Genomic DNA, 21120 nt, shown 5'->3' with positions numbered 1-21120 from the left:
CAATTCCCAAGAAACCGTCTTCTATGTATGCAGTAGTCTTATCTTTACCACACAGAGGCTGCTGAGCCATTCTCAGACACTAGTATACACCCGGGACTACAGCCCCCCCCCCCCCTCTCTGTGTACATGAAATACATGAAGTGTGCGCTGTCAGAGAAACATAGCCTAGGGCATCTACACAGTTATAACAGTAAAAACTGGTATTATTACACAAATCATTTAAATTATTACTAATTAAATATTTACTCAATAATGGTCGATCACAAATTATAGGCTGGTACCACACCCCAACTGTCATAAAACCCTGACACACCCCAACATATTTGTGTGTAAAGAACTCTAAGCAAGGCTAATGTCTGCGCTTCATCTGATAAATGCAAGATATGTATGTCTTACACAGGCCCTGGAAGAGAAGAGCACATCTTAGCAACAGCCAAAGATCATATTCACAGAGCTTTGTTTTTAATATATTTTAAAACTTTTTTTGTTCTCCAATTAGCAATTGTTATTCTAAATATAAAAATCAGAACAACAAAGATTTGTTCTACTGTTGCAAGTGCTTGAAACACCATAACATACCCTTTTACTGTCTAATTTTATATTTCCTATTGGAAAAGATAAGATATTTCTTATTTGATACTCTGTTAGCCCCGTCTTTTACAAATATTATGATAATGATATAAAATGTTGAATGTATTTATCAAAAATAAGATCAAATCTTGAGTGTATAATATGATATGCAATCTTGATTAATCATGGCATGGTGATGATGGTGATGGTGACGTTCAGCACACCTAGGAACAGAGAGAGCTGATAGAACCCTAGCAAGATTCCTAAAATCCTTGTGTAGGCCCATATATTACATCATATGACAGACCACCCTCTGGTGGTGGAATTGTTTCAGTGGCTGGGGTTCTTTCATTTCAAGTTGTCTTCATTCAATGGTTAATTGGCTTCATTCACTTTCATGTAATTGACTCCGTTGTTGAAACACTTGCCAAGGCGCCAGGCTTCTAGTAGCTTACTGCACTGGGATGGGATTGTCTGCACCGCAGTGAATGCAAGATTGAAATCTCAGGAATAAAAAAAACAAAAATGTATTGTTAAAGAAACTTTAGTACAAATTGTTCAAGTTAATAACCAGCTGAATAAATGAAGAAAATAAATGTGGACAAAAAAGGAGGAACATTGTGTTTCGAACGCTGCTTGCACCCACCCGCCCGACTAGAATCACTACTCTCGGCGGGTCTGACTTAGAATATGTGGACAACTACAAATACCTAGGTGTCACATTAAGCATCTCCAATCCAAAGTTAAATCTAGAATCTGCTTCTTATTTCGCAACAAAGCCTCCTTCACTCATGCTGCCAAACATGCCCTCGTAAAACTGACTATCCTACCGACTTCGGTGATGTCATTTACAAAATAGCCTCCAACACTCTACTCAGCAAATTGGATGTAGTCTATCACAGTGCCATCCGTTTTGTCACCAAAGCCCCATATACTACCCACCATTGTGACCTGTACACTCTCGTTGGCTGGCCCTCACTACATATTCGTCGCCAAACCCACTGGCTCCAGGTCATCTATACATCACTGCTAGGCATATCCCCGCCTTATCTTAGCTCATTGGTCACCATAGTAACACCCACCCGTAGTATGCGCTCCAGCAGGTATATCTCACTGGTCATCCCCAAAGCCAACACCTCCTTTGGCCGCCATTCCTTCCAGTTCTCTGCTGTCAATGACTGGAACGAACTGCAAAAATCTCTGAAGCTGCAGACTCTTATCTCCCTCACTAACTTTAAGCATCAGTTGTCAGAGCACCTTACTGATCACTGTACCTGTACACAGCCCATCTGTAATTAGCCCACCCAACTACCTCATCCCCATATTGTTATTTATTTTGCTAATTTGCACCCCAGTATCTCTATTTGCACATCATCTTCTGCACATCTATCACTCCAGTGTTAATACTAAATTGTAATTATTTTTGCACTATGGCCTGTTTATTGCCTTACCTCCATAACTTACTACATTTGCACACACTGTATATAGATGTTCTATTTTTATATTGTGTTATTGACTGTACGTTTTGTTTTACCCCATATGTAACTCTGTGTTGTTGTTGTTTTTATCGCACTGCTTTGCTTTATCTTGGCCAGGTCGCAGTTGTAAATGATAAGAACCAAAGACAAACGTGAGATAAAATCTATAACGTAAATCTATAATTACCTCAGATCTTGGATTTTTTAAAACCTTTAACCAAAGTTGTTGCCATTGTTGAATATGTTTACAGAATTTGATGGGACATACATAGCAGGTAAATTGAAGACAGGGAAAGGTGCAGGCAGTCAGGCTGTTTTCAGATAGGATCCGCTACGAGACAGCTGAACTCATGACAGAATTTGAAAATCTCTGCAATTCTGGATAAGTCCGAAAAATTATATTAGACAATGCTGGCCAATGTATGTTTGTCATTATTTATAGTTGCCATATGTGCCCCATAGTGCGACTTTTCTCTGGAAAGGAGCTTGTAAAGGGTAGATCACTTTATCTTTGGGAATCCCCTCCTTTGTTTCTGAGATGCAACATAGGGTCAAATTAGGCTACTGGAAAAAAATAAAAACGGTGTCAAATTACTATAAAGGTAATAGTTTTTGGACAAGGTAGGCCTATAGCCTATTGTTTATGATAGCACAGTATCAAATAATGTTCATATCATAAATTCAATTAATCAATGATAATTGCATCCATATCACTGTTGTGTAAAGTGAACTGTCATTCAATTTTGTGTGTGACCCAGTCCCAAAATGAGGTGAAAGGGGAACTCAGTGTGTGCTCAGGGTGGGAAAATCCTCCTTCATGAACAGATACAGTATGTAAATCATCGCTTCACTAACATGTACCGAGCAACCATTGGGACTGACTTTCTCACCAAAGAACTGAGCCTAGATGGAAGTGCAGTCATTCTGCAGGTGAGTACTTGTTTGTGGAACTTATCTTAATTATGTCCAATCTGTCCCAACACATTAAGTAATTGAATAGCTGTCGACAGTGGCTGCTACTGTCTTGTCTCAACTCATAACCAGACTGATATTGGTCTCTCCCTTCATTCAGATCTGGGACACTGCCGGGGCAGAGTTTCCAGTCTCTGGGTACGACCCTGTATAGGGGCTCTCACTGTTGCCTAATTATGTTTAACATTACATCAGAGACCTCTTTCTCTGCTCTGGAGGTTTGGAGAAAGAGTGACCTGACTGACTTTCCATTCATTGTGATAGGTAACAAGACTGAGCTGAGCAACAAACGTGAGGTCAGTCACTAAACATTAGGGTACATCTTAATGATCTTCAGTGTTTTTTCCTCATCTTCTCCTTCCTGTATTGACACTGATCTGAAAACACAAGATAGGGGAAAACAGTAGCAGCGAATGCCCTGACCCAAGGCTAACCTACCAGATATTTGCCTTCACTATACACACACTGAAGAAGGTTGACACTGAAACGTGTCTGACTTCACTAGAAATTACTTCAGTTATTTCACAATAGCGGAGGTGAAGGAAGATGAGAGGAAGCCACTGGAGACAATTGAAATGCATTGTTGGTGGAAATGTTGTCCTCAGCCTGATTTCTGTCACCATTAAAAATAGCTATCTGTCCAGAACAAGCGTATTTTCCTTTCTTGCAGGTGTGCTGGAAGCAAGCTGTGCTGTGAAGAGATAGGTGCACAGTACTGTGAGGGAAGAGCGAAGGGGGACATTGATGTGGCAAAGCCCTTTTCAAATGCAGCCAGCACAGCTTTACAACAGGTGAGTGAGTCAGTGTTAGGTCTCTTTGGGGATTGCAGTTGTGAAAGTGATTATGACTGCAGCCACTAGGACTGGTGTTTATTCAGTAGTTTATTATCCAAACTATGGAATAATAAATGTAACAAACTACGAATCACTGTGCATTATGAATGTGTGCAGAGTATTGCTAGTGTATCAAACTATCCCACAATGACTGGAAATAATGTGATGTTTAACATGTTTATTTTGATGATAAAGGCTACATTACTCCCTACAGTACAAAAAACACACATCGGAAAATACAGGACAATTCCAGATAACCTGCAAACAGCCAGAAAGAAACTCGCGACGACAAGTGTCAGTGCTAAGACCAGCACCTGCCCCAGTGTGGGAGGAAAAGTTCTGAAAGACCTCGGTACTGCTGATGACCGACCTAATAAGGGTGCAAAAATAGTGACCCGGTAAAGGTACTGTGGAAGAAAAGGACACATTTGTATACCACATGGAAAGGAACAAACTCATTGTTAATTTTTTAGATCCTTATGGTCAAACTTAAGGCATCACTACTAAAATACACTGGTTGCATGCATATGTCTAGTTTTGCTCAACAGACACTGACACATACAAAATCATGGATGTATATGAAATAGGGGTTTCATTATAGAAGTAAATCAGGAGAATCTGGAGACTAAGGTGATGGCCAGAGAAGAAATTAAACCAAGGTGCAAGTACTACAATCCTAAGAGAGGTAACACATTCTCCCTTGGCTTCACTTCTTCTCTGGCCATTTCCATTCTGAAAACTCTTTATTTCACCAACTACTGAATACAGTCATGCCCACTCCCAAGATTTCCCTCTTTATAAAACTCCAAGTGTGATTTATCCTGAATCCAAATGTTTTGGTAATGAACCTTGCTGTGTTTGACTTGCAAATATGTTTAATAAATGCAAGTCATAGCAATTAAATCAGGGAGATGGTAGGTTTTTTTACAAGTCAAGACACAAAAGGCAATCGAGAAATGACCAACATGTAAAAACATTTTGGTACAGGTAATTATATAAAAAGGCCAAGATGTTATTTTATTCTTGCTATGGAGGAACTAATTTACAAGCGAGTCCAAACTCTGGCTATGCTTCTTCCTTCCCACCAAGACATCCCAATTTAAAGGTATACCTTTCACAATTAACTTGCACACCTCACCTCTATAGATGTTAAAATAGAGCCTTAAAAAATGTTTCATTGTATTTGGTGGTTCTTAACAGTATAAGGAAAGAAAGTCTACCAATATAATTTTTCATAGTCTAAAACAGCGATCATCAACTCGATTCAGCCGCGGGCAGATTTTTTCAAGTGGATGGTCGGGAGGCCGGAATTTAATAACAAATCATTTGTAGACTGCAAATTGACCGCAAGAAGCCCAACCAGATATATGACTTAAACAATCATTTCAAACCTTGCTTACATTTGTATACAATCACGTCTCTCTATTATACGTGGAAATACTTTGGAACAGATTTCCTGAATTAAAAATCACTTAGAGCTGATTTCCTGATGTTTTTAGTCTTATGGCCAACAATGAAAAAAAAAAAAAAATATATATATATATATACCACCGTTCAAAAGTTTGGTGTCACTTAGAAATGTCCTTGTTTTCGAAAGAAAAGCAATTTTTTTATCCAGTAAAATAACATCAAATTGATCAGAAATACAGTGTAGACCTTGTTAATGTCGTAAATGGCTACTGTAGCTGGAAACTGCTGATTTTTAATGGAATATCTACATAGGCGTACAGAGGCCCATTATCAGCAACCATCAATCCTGTGTTCCAATGGCACGTTGTGTTTGCTAATCCAAGTTGATCATTTTAAAAGGCTAATTGATCATTAGAAAACCCTTTTGCAATTATGTGAGCTGAAAAGTGTTGTGCATCTTAATCTTTTTATTGGCCAGTCTGAGATATGTCTTTTTCTTTGCAACTCTACCTAGAAGGTCAGCATCCCAGAGTCACCTCTTCACTGTTGACGTTGAGACTGGTGTTTTGCGGGTATTATTTAATGAAGCTGCCAGTTGAGGACCTGTGAGGCGTCTGTTTCTCAAACTAGACACTAACGTATTTGTCCTCTTGTTCAGTTGTGCACCGGTGCCTCCCACTCTTTCTATTCTGGGTAGAGCCAGTTTGTGGTGTTCTGTGAAGGGAGTAGTACACAGCGTTGTACGAGATCTTCAGTTTCTTTGCAATTTCTCGCATAGAATAGCCTTCATTTCTCACAACAAGAATAGACTGACGAGTTTCAGAAGAAAGCTATTTGTTTCTGGCAATTTTGAGCCTGTAATCGAACCCACAATTGCTGATGCTCCAGATACTCAACTAGTCACAAGAAGGCCAGTTTTATTGCTTCTTTAATCAGCACAACAGTTTTCAGCTGTGCTAACATAATTGCAAAAGGGTTTTCTAATGATCAATTAGCCTTTTAAAATGATCAACTTGGATTAGCAAACACAACGTGCCATTGGAACACAGGACTGATGGTTGCTGATAATGGGCCTCTGTACGCCTATGTAGATATTCCATTAAAAATCAGCCATTTACAACATTAACAATGTCTACACTGTATTTCTGATCAATTTGCTATTTTAATGGACAATAAAATTTATTTTCTTTCAAAAACAATGACATTTCTAAGTGACCCCAAACTTTTGAACGGTAGTGTGTATATATATATACACACAGTAACAGTCAAAAGTTTGGACACACCTACTCATTCAAGGGTTTTTCTTTACTTTTACTATTTTCTACATTATAGAATAATAGTGAAGACATCAAAACTATGAAATAACACATATGGAATCATGTAGTAACCAGAAAAGTGTTAAACAAATCAATGTTATATTTGAGATTCTTCAAAGTAGCCTCCCTTTGCCTTGATGACAGCGTTGCACACTCTTGGCATTCTCTCAACCAGCTTCATCTGAAACAGGTGTGCCTTGTTAAAAGTTAATTTGTGGAATTTCTTTCCTTTGTAATGCGTTTCAGCCAATCAGTTCTCTTTGCTTATTTAAGCTGTTCTTTCCATAATATGGACTTGGTCTTTTACCAAATAGGGCTATCTTCTGTATACCAACCCTACCATGTCACAACACAACTGATTGGCTGAAATGCATTACGAAGGAAAGAAATTCCACAAATTAACTTTTAACAAGGCACACCTGTTTCAGGTGACTACCTCATGAAGCTGGTTGAGAGAATGCCAAGAGTGTGCAAAGCAGTCATTTACATTTACATCATTTAGCAGACGCCCTTATCCAGAGCGACTTACAAATTGGTGCATTCAGTCACCAAGGCAAAGGGTGGCTACTTTGAAGAAACTAAAATCTATTTTGATTTGTTTAACACTTTTTTGGTAACATGATTCCATGTGTTATTTCATAGTTTTGATGTCTTCACTATTATTCTACAATGTAGAAAATAGTAAAAAATAAAGAAAAGCCCTTGAATGAGTAGGTGTGTCCAAACTTTTGACTGGTACTCTATATATATATTATTTTTGGCTCAGAAAACGTGGGCCGCCAGTTGGGCATCCCTGGTCTAAAATAAATGTGGGGGGAAAGAGGGAAGGAATTTGAGAACTGATCAGATTGTTCATTATATTCATTCATTTTCCATGTTTGGCATACACACAGTGACACAAGCATTGAAAGATGTAGTAAACAAAGTAAAAGCCTGTGTCAGTTTCAAATTCCCTTCAGTCCTATTACATCTGGGGTCCTAGTCAGAACAAATACAAAAATCTTTATTTTTCATACCCTCTGATACAACATGAACTTACAACTGATCAAACCAAGATTTAAAAATCTAGTGGCTACCTCAGCACTGCCACCCCTCTTCCCACCAACACTTGAAAACGATGGAGATTAACAATAGTAAACAAAAATAAAAAAAAGTTGTTGACGATTTAAAAATGCACGGTGACACAAGGAAAAGCTTAAAAAATACAAAAATAAACTACAAAGATCTTCTGCATCAGTGCTTGCTAATTTCTGGGGAAGATTTTTGCAAGGTGTCATGTGTATGCTGCAAGTTTCAGTCCTAGAAAAGTCGGTCCCTCTCTACAAATGTTTTCCTTCGTCATTCGATCCTTTGTCCACTTCATAGCATCAGCCCTCAGTCCTCATCTTGGGGGGAAAGCACACTGATGAGATTACTAGGAGACTGGAGTCCAGTATGATATCGGTATAGATTCGTTTCTTAAATGAAGCACATTTCTGCTTGAGGGAAAAATGTCCCCCTTTGTTTGTTTTCCCATTTTGATTGTTCCTACCATCTAAACTAAACGCCACCACTGCCTCCTGTTCAGCACATCCTCAAACTGTACATCATCTCATGTAGTCTCTCCCTACATTCCCCAAAGATAAAACTAAAAACTAAAGTAACATTAAGCTCAGGCCGGCTCACAGCTTGGAAGCTGTAAATGTTTCTCTACAACTGCTCAACTACTGAAAGTAGCCAAAAATATGTATAATAAAAGTAGCTAGGGGGGAAAGAAGAAAAAAGAATTATGAAGTAAAAGCTATAATGTGCTTTTTTAAATTTGTGTTGCTCTAGAAATAGTATGACCTATAGAAAAAGGAGTCTTGCCTACAGAACCATATCTCTTATTTACTTTCATCTAGGGTTTCTGCTGCCATTTTGCTTATGTTGCTGGCTGGATGTAGGTTAACTTGAGGATGGGGTGAAGTCAGGATGAGGATGAAGAGATGGAGGGATGAGTCTTCCTGGTCAAACATGACAGCGAGTGGGGGGAGGTCATCTGTGCGATCTCACTGGTCCGTTCTTGCTTTCTTTTGACCAGCAGCCTTACTGCAGGGACAGACAGAAAGCAAACCATTTATTTTAAAGATAATTTGCCATGTTAATCCACAACCAGTTAGTGATGATAATGTGTGTGAAATGTAGGCTAGATTAGATGGAACCAGGTACTTACGTATCAGGTGAGGAAACTGGTCTTTTTGGGGCAGGTTTTGCCAAGGCGCCATCTTTGCTGGACTCTAAAAAGAGGAAAAATCAATTTAAGAGAAACCGTAGTTAAACACTTAAAACAAGTACAACCATAATTATAATCGACAAGACGCTGCTCCATTTTGCTGAACAGCAGAATTTAAATGAAAGTCTACCCACCTTGCAGCCATCGGACTTGTGTGGCAGGGCCGTAGCCCTTCTCGTTGCGCGCGGCTATGCGGAAGATGATGGCGGGCTTGGTGGTGTAGTCTATGTGGGCATTGGAGAGGCTGGAGGACTGCACCAGACAGGAGGGGTTGGGCCCACAGTACACCCGCATGAAGGCCAGCTGGGCTGGGGTGGAGGCCTTGGGCTCAGCTGTCTGGGTGCTCTGGATGGCCAGGTACACAGAGTACTCAATGATCTTCCCTGATGTCACCGAGGGAGGCTCCCAGGTGAGGTGGGCACCATCTGGGCTCTGAGGGGTAAAGATGGAACCGTTGTTTTAACGCAAAACCAGCAGAAATACAATCCACATTCCATCAAGACTAGAAAAACGACAACCTCCGTGATTATTTGTTAAGGGTGCCCTAATACAGTAATTGTTCCATGACTAGTTTGCAGTTTTACCTTGCTGATTTTGATGGCACAAGGTGCTCCAGGGAAGCCTGGTAAACAGGTCTTAAAAGCAGAGATCTCTGAGAAGGAACCACGACCACAAGCGTTGATGCCAGCGACACGGAACTTGTAGGCTGTGCCAGGCTGCAGCTCCATTTCCTTCATCTGGTTATAGTCTGGGATGGCGCCCGAGTCATCCTACAACACACACATTGTTAGTGCTGCACTGAACTCTGATCTCTATGCCATAAAAGGCATGAATCCAGCTTTGAGGCTTACCTCTACTTGAGAATCGTCCCCTGGGATGAAGAAGTGCGTAACCACCATGTTTGTCACCTTGACGATGCCAACGTCGAACCACTGGTTCTCTTTTTTTACAAGAGTCTTGATAGGGGCTGGTTGAAGGTTTAGCTTCTGTATATGACCACGACATAAAGGGACTTAGAACATGGTGTTCCATTCAACGTTCCTCTCAAATTCTGATCAAACAGGCAGGATAAAAGCAGGACATTATGAGTACTCACACCACCCTCAATGCCATTGGACACCTCTGCTAGAGCAGCTGCAGCTTGCAGCTTTGCTGGACTGGCAACAGCAAATGTGCTTGAGGGGGCCAGGGCTGCAGATTCAAGGGGACAAGAGGGAGAGGTCAATTTAAGACCTGGAGAAACACTATTAGTAAGAACAAAGAATTACACTCCTAAAAGATCATTTAAAGAAATACTTACTCTCAGTGGATGTGTGCGGCAGCAGTGATGCCACAGCGCTGGAGACAGCTGCAGCCATCTCGGTGTGTCCGTTGCTCTCAGACGCAGGGTCGTTGAGGCTGTCTGCGGGGGCAAGGCCCTCCGTGGGCGGAGCCTGAGCGTTTCCTTGCTGCTGGGCCTGGGCCTGAGCCTGGGCCTGAGCCTGGGCCTGAGCCCGGGCCTGAGCTTCCTGGAGCTGGTGCTGCTGCTGGACCAAGGCTGCTAACTCCTGCTGGGTCAGGACGATGGGAATTGTGGTGGCCTGCTGTCTGGCCGAGCCAGAATCACCCTCGTCTATGCATGCAGAGAAGCAGTTTGATTGTGAGATTGTTGCAGTTGGGTAGCGCTCGTCTTCACACACATTGAAAGTATTTTGAGATTAATCCATTATCATTTACCAACAATTGCCTGGTAATACACTGCCAATCTGAGGGCCATACTTACTCATGACTGCCTGCTGTGCTGCCTGGAGGACTGCCTGGATGGCCAGGGCCTGGGCCTCCTCTGTGGCTGCAGCCTGCGCCGCTGCCTCCGCCGCTGCAGTCACAGCCAGCTCCTCTGCAGACAGACCTGTCCCCATCTGTCCCTCTGACAACTCTGGGGACAGCTCAGTCTCCATAGCTGTGCCTCCCCCCTCCGTAGCCGCGTCTGTCTGCATGGGCTCTTCTGTGGAACCTGCTGCACCCTCAGTGATCGACGAAATGGACTGGAGGTAAAAAAAATAATAAAAAATGTTAGAAATTAATGAGTGCAAATTCTCAAATGGACAAGATTAATTAATTATTTCCATATAATCCATTTATTTTTGGCATTAGTTGCTGATAATTTGCCTAACCATGCCAGTGAGTAATTTAGAACTAAACTCTTATTATGACAATTGTGGAATTTCTAGTGTATCAGTAGAGTCTAGACTGGCAAAGCATTGTTAGTTCAGTTAGGGGTTTCTTTACAGGTACTGAGGGCCCCGGGGCTGGTGTGGACTGGGTCACAGAAGTGATGGCTCTGCTCTGGGTGGCGGCTGGGGTTGTTCCTGATGCAGTGGTGAAGGGAGTCTCTGTACTGCTGGTGGCACTGTCTGCTCCATCTGCTGTAGGAAACACAACACATGGCATGAAATATAAACCTACATTAAAATAAAAACATTAAAAACAACAAGTATCTATTCTAGCGGTATACCTGTGGCAGTAGTTGCCGTGTTGGTGGTGCCAGTCTCGTGGGTTTCACAGGGGGGGTTGGAACACACCCTCTGCACCGTCCCTGTCTGGTTCCCGGCCATGTTGGAGCTGGCCTGGGACGGGGTGTTGGTGGTCCCTGTTTCGTGGGTCTCACAGGGTGGGTTTGAGCACACCCTCTGCACAGTGCCAGTCTGCCCATTACCCATGCTGGACAAGGACTGAGTGGCAGTGCTGGTTGTGCCCGTTTCATGTGTCTCGCAGGGCGGGTTAGAGCAGACCGTAGAGCTGACGGCTGGCTTGGGACTCTGCACGGTGCCGGTCTGGGCTGAGCCCATGTTGGAGCGTGCCGTGGTGTGGGTGAAGGTGGTGCCAGTGCTCAGGTTCTCTGGTCCCTGGTTGCCTGTGGAGGTTCCAGGGGAAGTAGAGGTGGTCATCTGAGGGGGAGAGGCAGACAGAGATGAGGGGTGAAAGGATGAGCTACTCTGGACAGTGCCCAATTGGTTAGACCCCATGATGGAGTGGGCGATGGTTGAGATGTTAGTGGTGCCCGTCTCGTGGGTCTCTGACGGAGGGCTTGTACACACCCTCATTGCCCCGCCCATGTCGGTGGAGGCGGTCGTTGCGGTGTTGGTGGTTCCAGTCTCGTGGGTCTCGCAGGGAGGGTTGGAGCAGACCCTCTGCACCCCACCTATAGCGGAGGAGGCTGTGGTTGCAGTATTGGTGGTTCCTGTTTCGTGGGTCTCACAAGGGGGGTTAGAGCAGACCATGGTGACAGTACCAGGGGCATCCCCGACCTCAGTGGAGGAGGGCTGCTCAGAGGTGGGGGAGGCCAGGAAAGACACAGGCAGGTCCTGCACTGGCTGGGCCTCAACCCCGCTGGGGGTGGTGATGAGAGTCACCTGGGTTGGCTGGTTTGCCGACTGAAATGAGAGCACATCAGGTATTGATTATGACTGAGAAAACCCAATCAAAAAGTTAACCACATTGTGCAGCATGACATTTCATGTTCCAATTCTCAAGAACATAATTGAAGCTACATCTACATTTTTGTATAAAGAATAGCACAGAGCTGTCTTACCATGGAGGTGGAAAGGGTAGTGGCTGTGGTCAGACTGGTCTGGGCTGCTGACACAGTGATGGCAGTGGGGTTGATAACTTGGCTGGACAGGGTGGCGATGGTGCCCAAGGTGGTGATGGGAGTTACCAGAGAGGCGTTAGCACTGGCTACAATGCCCCCTGCCAAGCTGGAGGAGACCGTCCCTGTGACTGTTCCCACAGTGGTGACACCTAGTGGAAACCAAGCACTAATCAACAAGGGGCAGACAGCTGGAACTTCGGTTGATAAAATGTAACTGCTTACTTATGAATTGAACAGACAGCACTTGTTTGCCATTTTTAATCAAGGTGTAATTATGAAACGTTATCCACACCAGTTGTTCCCTTGACGACCAGTGTAGTTATATTGGGCTTGACAGAAGACATCGTAACAGGGGTGACGAGTCGGACTCCACCCATGGGTACAGTGCGCAAAATGGTTCCAGGTTGGCCCGGAGCTCCCTTCAAAACCACCTAAAAAACCAAGGTGTAGGTATAATAATATAATTGAGACACTAGGGGGCACTATTACACTCATCCACTGGGGCAAGACATTTGATACAGCCAAATGTACAGTATTAGTAGCACTAATCAACAGAGCAGATCCAAATATAGTCCCCAGAAGTATGCATGCATTTCAACTGCTCCAAATGCTTTGCTGTACTTAGCCGTATGATATTTATCAAATGTAACTAAATATAAAATTCCAGGTGATATTTAAACGTTTTTTTTTTTTTTTAAGGGAAAGGGCACCAATGTCAAAACTGAAACATCTACAATTGTTTCACATAGCCTATAAATATTATGCATAAACATATCAATAATGCATATTCTACAAGAGTTTGGAAGGGTCATTTCTGTGAGGTACCTGTGTCAGCCCCTGCTGGCCAGTTGCAGTGCCAAGCTTGGGCATTGTAGTGATGATTTTGCCTGGCGTGCCAGTGGTCATCATCTTGGTGGTGAGGATGGTGTAGGGCGTCTTCCCTGTGCTGCTGGTCACTGTTAGCGACAAAAACAACTGTCAGCATATGGTCCTATTGTATTGTGCTGTATTGTCCCTGAAACATTAAGTCAGTTGGTTCTGACCTGTGGCTCCAGGCTGGGTCATAATAGCAGACATAGGGATGGTCTTGATGATGGTGGTGCCCTGTTTGGTTGTGGTGGGCGACATGCCGCTGATGTTCAGGATGGTGGGTTTGCTCCCTGTGCCTCCTGCCTGGGACGTGGTGATGATGGTGGTGGGCTTGCCGTCCGCTGAGGTCACCAGCTTCAGTATGGTGCCGGCAGGGAGAGTACCCTTAGTCTACGGGAGACAAAGTGGATTATGAGCATGATCAACTGAAAGCCGGCTGAGCCTGTCCATGGAGTTTTAGCTACCTCCTTTTCCTGCACTCATGCAGATAGCTGACCTGTATGAGCTGTGTGAGAGGGTTAGTGGAAGCCTGGCCTGTAACAGCCGATGTCTGCACTGGCTTGGTTTGTACCACAGACATCATCTTGCCAAGGTTGGAGATCTGCTGACATAGGAGAGAGACTCAAGTTTATGAGTCACCAGAAAACATCACAGTATTTGGCATCAGGAGATCAGTGTCATGTGGACAACTGAACTGTGAGTACGGCTATCCTGTGAGTGTGGCCAATCTAACTGACCCTGACAGTCGTGCAGATCTATGAACTCAAGCTGTTCCTTTTCTTGGCGTTTTCCACAGCCACATCTTCAATCACAGGTTCATGCCTAGGCCATATAAGATTTCTAAAGTGTGAAAAACAATTTCTAAGTTCACGGCATGCATATAAAATTCTTAAGTTGGATCTTGTATAAGGAGAGACATTTCTCACAGCCTTCTCCCTGTACTCCCTCCCCTCCGTGTTCTGTAAGACTGTCTAGTTCTCTCACCAGAGTGCCGCTGCCTCCCATTGTGAGGGGGCTCTTGACCAGGGTGATGGTCTTGGTGACTCCTCCCACCATGGTGGTAACCACCTGGTGTTGCTGGGCTACAGTAACCGTGCCTGACTTGTGGACAGTGATGATGGGTCTGTTGGGAGAGTTAGGTGACGATACGGTTGCTGTGCCCACCTGAGCTGCAGCTGTCTTCAGCATGCGAGTGGCTGGGTTACTAACCTGGATGCAGAAAAAACAAAATGTGTTTAGGGTGTAAATTCAAAACTGGGCCATGACAGAGACTGCCTGACAAATGGACACATTCTGCCATTGAGTTTATTTTTTTTTACAGACCGATATTTGATAGGTTTTACCATGAGAGGAGATGCCATTTTGACTGTAGTGGAGCCAGGGGAGACAGCCATGGTTTTGACAAGGGTGGCACCTGCTGGAATGTTGAGTACAGTGCTTGAAGAGGGTGGGATCTTCTGTGTGGCTGCTGCAGCTGCAGCCAAAGCTGCCATGCCACTCATCTGAGGGCTGCTGCCAACTGGCTAAAAGGAAAACAAACAGTCCTGAGTGAGACAATACTCTTTACATTACTCTTTAACCTTGAATAACAAAACCATTTCACAATTGTCCATACTGTTCCTTGGGCGTTCTGGGCAGGAACAACCATGCGAACTCCTGGAAGAAGTGATGTCACAGTGACAGGGGATTTCCCAGCCTGGTTGGGTCGCACAGTGACAAGGGAGGTACCCGTGCCAGACAGCGGCGCTGCAACCTTCAAGATAGCTGTCAAAACAACAGAAAACCGGCTCAGTCTGGAGCCTTCGAGGTCTGCTTTTTACATATCATTTTGGTATACGGTTATCGAAATACAATGGGCTGTAAAAGTGAACAATGAAAACGATCTGTGACAATAGTCCATAAAATGGTACAAACAACCTCCACAGAACAAGGACATCCATGGTTTTACCTGGCCCATGAGCTGTGGAGGCAGCCAGCGGGATTCTGGGCATGTTGGGAAGGATAGTAGGGGAGGAAGCCTGGGGCACAATAGTGATACCTGTGTGTGGTAGGTTCTGAGCAGAGGGAGCAGCTGTGGCTGGGCTCTTAGGCGAGTTCCCTGGCAGAGAGGAGGTGGCATTGAGGGCCGGCGAGGTGACAGCAGTGGCAGCTGGGATGTCGTACTTCTGCAGCTGCAGCAGGTATGTGTCTGCGGTGGACACAGTACCCCAGCTTACCTCCAGGGAGTTGGTGTTGGCACGGACTAGCTGCACTCTCGAGGGAGCATGTGGCCTCTCTGTAACCAAAACACAAAATGGTCACATTTCTTATAAGCAATCAACAGAAGCAGAGTAAGCCTTGCCAAGAGCACAGTTGAGCAAATACTGTCGGCTTGTTTTACCAGTGTAAATGAGCAACATAGAGGTGACTCACCTGTCTCAAGGTACCAGAGGTCTTTACAGCAGACTTGGTTGTTCCATGCTTTACGGTAACCGTCACGGCCGCTCCAGACATACAACCTGGAGTTGATGGCCACAGAGCAATGTCCTGCCCGGGCCCTTGGGATATTGTCCTCCAGAGTATCCATCACCACTGATTCCCAGGCCATGGAGTCTGGGGTAAAAAGAAACATGAGGGTTACATTTTATTTTTTGACAGCAATATAATTTGACCACCAGGTGACACTGTGCCATTTACCAATGGAAGTGTCACAGTGAATGTTTTCACTTAGACAGAGTTTGTTGAAGTAGATCAATTCATAACACACAAATAAAATCTAGATAAACATTATTCAGTGTGTAAGGTTTAATGCAAGTAGTAGCACCAATAACTGAAAATGGGGAGACGAACCAAGATTTAGGCAGGCCAGTGTGTTTGTGCACTTCCATTCCTTCTCATGTGTGGCCACCTTCACATCATCCATAACCAGGGGAACCCATCCCCCAAACACAAACATCCTACAATGATAAGTAGACAAAGAAATGAGAATCAAGCAGTCATCATAAATAGGCTACCGCTGAGAGATTTAACCAATTGTTATTCCAGAGATCTAAATGATCATAATATAATTCCAACAGGTATTCGGGGAGATCTCACTTGTTTGTGATGGTGGTGGCAGAGTGGAGACTCCTGGGCAGAGGTGCTGTGCCATTCACTGATGGCTTAGTCCAGTTCAGGGTGTCTGCAGACAGAGCAAGATCATTTAGATAATACATTGACAAGACTGATTAATGCGAGTAAGAGACAAAGAGTGATTATATACAATAATATGGCAATACTGTTAACTAAGGAGCCTACCGATGTCAAGGGTCCATAGATCTCCCAGACGACAGCCACTCATCCCTCCATAGATGATCAGGCGAGATTTTTTGCTGTCCTTTTCTGTGTACACTACTGCAGTGTGGCTCTCGCGAGGAGGCGGCAAAACGCCATAAGTAATTGGTATATCCCAGCCCACAACACTGGAGCCAGCACGAAGCTCCAGGGTGTACAGATCATTCAGGTATCTAGTGACAAAAGAGAGATTTCAGTCAGAATGTCTTTCTAATTGCTTAATACAAACTATCCGTTTGCTTCCATTCCACAGCATCAGTTTATCCTGTTACCCCACGTTTCCTTCTTAAGGAAACGGTACCTGGGGATGTTGTTTTTGGGGTCCTCGCTGTCATTAGCCAGTCCTCCAAACAGGTAGCACTTGTTGCCCACCAGCGAGAAACTGTGGCCAAGTCGAGGACAGGGAGGTGGGCCATTTTTTGGGGTCTTAGCTTTCAACTTTTTCCATTCCCATCTGCTGGCCTGAACAAGAAAAAGCATAGACAGACATATGCAAAAGATGATAGCATGCTGTAATCATTATCTATTTATAAATACTTAGACAGCCATTTTATCCCTGGCTTTATATCTACCAATCTTTAGAGCAAGAGTGTGCTGTAAGCATTCAATTACCTGTAGCTCATAGAGATCATTGCTGTATTTTCCATATTCCACCATTCCACCAAACACCAGAAGCCGGGTGCCATCACAAACAAAACCGTATGCAGCACATCCAGGGGGAATATCACCACGAACCGCAGGGATAAACCATTGGTTTGTTGCTAGATTAAATAAATAGAGATTAGTCTGTGTGTACTGGTAGACATTGTTGGGTGGTCAAGTGCTAGGTAGGCCTATGATGTGAGATGTGAAGCAAATGCTATTTTGAGTAAATATTTACTCGAGCATGATCCAAGCATCTCTGACAAATGCAACCTGCATCTTCTTCGGGCCAGGTCTGTTTGAAAGTGTCACATGAGAAGTGCATGACGTATGTCCTATGCATTGTACTTATATCTGCATAACCCAAAGTTTAAAAACATCAACTGAAATTTCAACTGTAACAATCATTGCTCTCTCATAAAAACGTAACAGAAAATTATAATTTAACACTTTTATAACTGTGCATGTTGACTGCATAAGTCATAATAGAATAAGGTAGGGAATTGCTGCACTCTGTCTTTCTTGGGAACAAAATGTTGAAATAACTAATTTTGCTACTCGGGACAATATCAGTACAGTGAACAGAAATTGCGTGCATCCAATAATCCAATGTTCAAAACAGTGCTCCTGTCGTCCATTTTATTTTAGCGCGCCATTTTCATTTGTGCGCTTTCAGTTCTGTGCCACCAGACGGCGACAGTTTGTCGGGGAATATGTCAGGCTACATTTCCCCCTAAATCTGATCAGACTCCAGCACACCACACAAAACAGACTACTATTCGTGACAACAGCGGGCGAATGGACCATATAGAGGGGCCCATCGGATTAGAAGCCAGAAAGTATCTGTCAATGAAAGACGTACCTGCTACAGTAATTGATTACATAAACTAAATTAGTGTATGGAGAGTTGGTGGCAATATGCAGATTCGGCTGCATGGCTAACATTTTAAACTAAGTTATCTTACCTGTGTTGTAGACATGCAATTCATCCACAATTCCTTCATTTCCTCCTCCAAAAACAACCATCAATTCCTTTATAGCAACGGCTCTGTGACCATGTCTGGGCCGAGGGACAGGTCCAGACCATCCTAGTACCCGCTTCCATCGTGGCTGCAGAGTTGAACCAGTGGTCCCAGACACCATGGAACCAGTCATGTCCTCTTCAGTATAAATAAATAAAAAATGTTTGTTTAAACAAGAAAATGAGAACTCCAAAGCAAGATTGATGACCAGGTCTATTGATACTTGCGAATTGAGGCTAAAACTAAGACAAATTGTGCAAAGTGAAGACTGCACGTGCAATCGATTGATGGGCCCAAACGCGATGCATTGAGAGCGTAGATGTGAAAAAATTATATTGTAATTGTAAACTCCAGGGAAGCCGCCATTTTACCGACGCTTCGCAAAAAGGGAAAAAGCCGGCTATTATTATAATGAATCATGATACACCTAATAGCTACTCACTCTAAAGAGAATACAAATGTATTCGACATAACAAAGTTATATTGCGCGTCCTTGGAAATGTCATTTTTTGCCGTTGCATCTTGCAGTTAAAGTTTTGAAGCAACCCTAGAGTGCCTCTCTATGGGAGCAGCCATCTTGTATTACAACCAAACAAACCTCCGCCAGTCTGAAAAATGGCGGAAGAGAATACAAATTAAAAAGACAAATACTTGTGTTAGCTAAATTAAGCTTTAACCTACTGCTTCAACAATAAGGTGCACTAGCCATATGCCACTACAGTCCTATTACTAAATATGTGGATGAAGTGTACCACAAATAGACGCAAAGCATTTGTAATTAGACCCGTTTACTGTGGATTGCTATTTTCATGCTTCTCTGTGAGTCGCCATATTTGTCACATTCATTCAATCTATCGCCACTTATGCGTTTCATTAAACGTTTATACATCTTTAAAGTGTAATCGAATGTAATTTCTGTCAGATGTACAATATCACGTGAAATGTCAAACTTTTACAACACATCAATTAGAAAACCGCGCGTGCACTACATAGTTATGGCTAATAGACTAACGTAGCCAGCTGGCTCACAATGTTAGCATGGGAGGCTTACTAGCACAGCGTCATGTACCGATTACATACAATACAGTTACATAAATATACATGTATTATATAGCCAGTGTAATGCAATTCAATATGTTACATTTCAAATAAAGTGTTGTTATTTATCATGCCGTCTCTGGAATCAGCCATCTTTTCGAAAATCGGCCTACTTTTAAGCTCCCTCAAGAAAAATGGCCGTACAGTCCGCCACAACAAAACACCTATATTCACAAAATCTGACGTCCGTAAGACATATTACTTACTTCTTTCGATGCACTATTTCCAATAAGACGATTTGGGGGTCTACTCTTGAATCACTAGCCCAAGTTCATTCGATTTGTGAAGAAGTATTCCCTCTCATGCCTGCCTGGAAGCTGCCATCTTCTTGACAACCAAAAGGGGAGGAAAATACAGCGATTTGGCGTCACCCAAAACAAACATGGCGACTAGTATAGAACCGCTATCAATTAATGCATATTGGAGTAAACTAAACGTGCGTTTTGACTTCAAAACAACCTACGTAATTTAGTTTTATATATTTGAAATGGGCATTTACATTTGGACATCTGAAACATTTCCTTTATTTCGTTGGAAGGTATCATACTTGCACGGGCTACATTGTCCCTTACTAAAGATGGCGATTAACACATATTTATATCAGTTTAGTACACGATTAAGCAAATATAAGAGATGTGCTATTTATGTTCTCTAAATTACTTATAACAAAACACACAATCAACGGTGGAATTATGAACATTTTGTTTTGGGGGACTTTACAGTCCCATTCAACAACCCACTGGATGCTAATTGCCACGCCCCCACTTTCAGTAAAGCGATAGTGTGGTACCAAACCTACACACAAGTGTTTTGGTGTATCTCAATGTTGCATGAATGTATGCATGAAGGCATCAAAAAGGCTAATAACCTACCGGTACACAGTAAGCCATATAAAGACAGTCACTTTAATATTGCAAAAATGCAATTCACCCTTCTTGTTCTTGTCTGTATGCAAAGTAACACATGAGGGGAAAAACAGAGATAGTATATGCATGCACATGCTGCATGGGAAAATGCTAGACCCAAAGCACAAGACTGACCAATGGACATGACTCTGTAGCTTCAAAGGGCTTAAAGGTACTGAACAGTCATTCTGAAAAGCACGTTTTCTCTCATGGCTAACTACCTGGACGTTTGAAAACACATGCTGAATGGGCTTATATTCATGAGCTCGCCTTGACTGACAGCACTTTGAAACAACTTGGATGCAGTGAGCAGTGTCACAGTAAAATAATCTCAAGCTAATTTGGTGATATACAAAGCAACTCAAACAACATTGAAATTGTGTCAATGATATCAATTTAGTATTATACAGTGCATTCGGAAAGTATTCAAACCCCTTGACTTTTTCCACATTTTGTTACGTTAAAGCCTTATTCTAAAATGGATTAAATAAATAAAAATTCTAATTAATCTACACACAATATCCCATAATGACAAAGAGAAAACTGTTTTTTAGAAATTTTAGCAAATGTGTTAAAAATAAAAAACAGAAATAACTTATTTACATAACTATTCAGACCCTTTGCTATGAGACTCGAAATTGAGCTCAGGTGCATCCTGTTTCCATTGATCATCCTTGAGATGTTTCTGCAACTTGATTGGATTCCACCTGTGGTAAATTCAATTGACTGGACATGATTTGGAAAGGCACATACCTGTCTATATAAGGTCCCACAGTTGACAGTGCATGTCAGAGCAAAAACCAAGCC

The 21120-nt window shown here is 42.9% G+C and overlaps 1 protein-coding gene and 1 pseudogene across 2 annotated transcripts; one reads left to right on the top strand and one right to left on the bottom strand.

The window, feature by feature from the left end:
* The first annotated feature begins 755 nt into the window (after nt 1-755).
* On the top strand, nt 756-5381 carry LOC311133449 (ras-related protein Rab-7a-like; annotated as a pseudogene). Its single transcript has 4 exons — nt 756-763; nt 2847-2978; nt 3121-3316; nt 4068-5381. The product of its transcript is annotated as a ras-related protein Rab-7a-like (transcript).
* Nucleotides 5382-7425: 2044 nt separating this feature from the next.
* On the bottom strand, nt 7426-19722 carry LOC311133173 (host cell factor 1-like). Its single transcript, XM_084166616.1, has 28 exons — nt 19615-19722; nt 18254-18448; nt 17259-17407; nt 16948-17108; nt 16611-16819; nt 16410-16494; nt 16164-16270; nt 15747-15926; nt 15373-15609; nt 14950-15098; nt 14678-14857; nt 14319-14543; nt 13831-13938; nt 13508-13724; nt 13290-13420; nt 12757-12895; nt 12405-12613; nt 11911-12246; nt 11328-11760; nt 11102-11238; nt 10596-10857; nt 10134-10445; nt 9930-10024; nt 9685-9819; nt 9418-9603; nt 8968-9265; nt 8774-8837; nt 7426-8649 (listed from the first exon to the last, which is right to left on the bottom strand). Exons 2-28 carry the CDS (start codon nt 18441-18443, stop codon nt 8610-8612), a joined length of 4974 nt encoding a protein of 1657 aa, XP_084022742.1. The 5' UTR covers nt 18444-18448; nt 19615-19722; the 3' UTR covers nt 7426-8609.
* Nucleotides 19723-21120: the final 1398 nt, after the last annotated feature.

Source organism: Coregonus lavaretus (genome assembly GCF_964263955.1).
Source record: "Coregonus lavaretus genome assembly, chromosome: 8".
In the NCBI taxonomy this organism is placed as follows: domain Eukaryota; kingdom Metazoa; phylum Chordata; class Actinopteri; order Salmoniformes; family Salmonidae; genus Coregonus; species Coregonus lavaretus.
The sequence above is the reverse complement of the archived record's forward strand: the minus strand, read 5'-3'. Positions and strand labels throughout refer to the sequence as shown.

Coding starts and splice junctions, on each gene's coding strand:
- LOC311133173 (XM_084166616.1), bottom strand. CDS start 18,443: ATGACTGGTTCCATGGTGTCTGGGACCACTGGTTCAACTCTGCAGCCA. Junction 17,408..18,253: donor ATTGCATGTCTACAACACAG/GTAAGATAACTT, acceptor TATTTAATCTAG/CAACAAACCAATGGTTTATC. Junction 16,271..16,409: donor GCCACCACCATCACAAACAA/GTGAGATCTCCC, acceptor TTATCATTGTAG/GATGTTTGTGTTTGGGGGAT.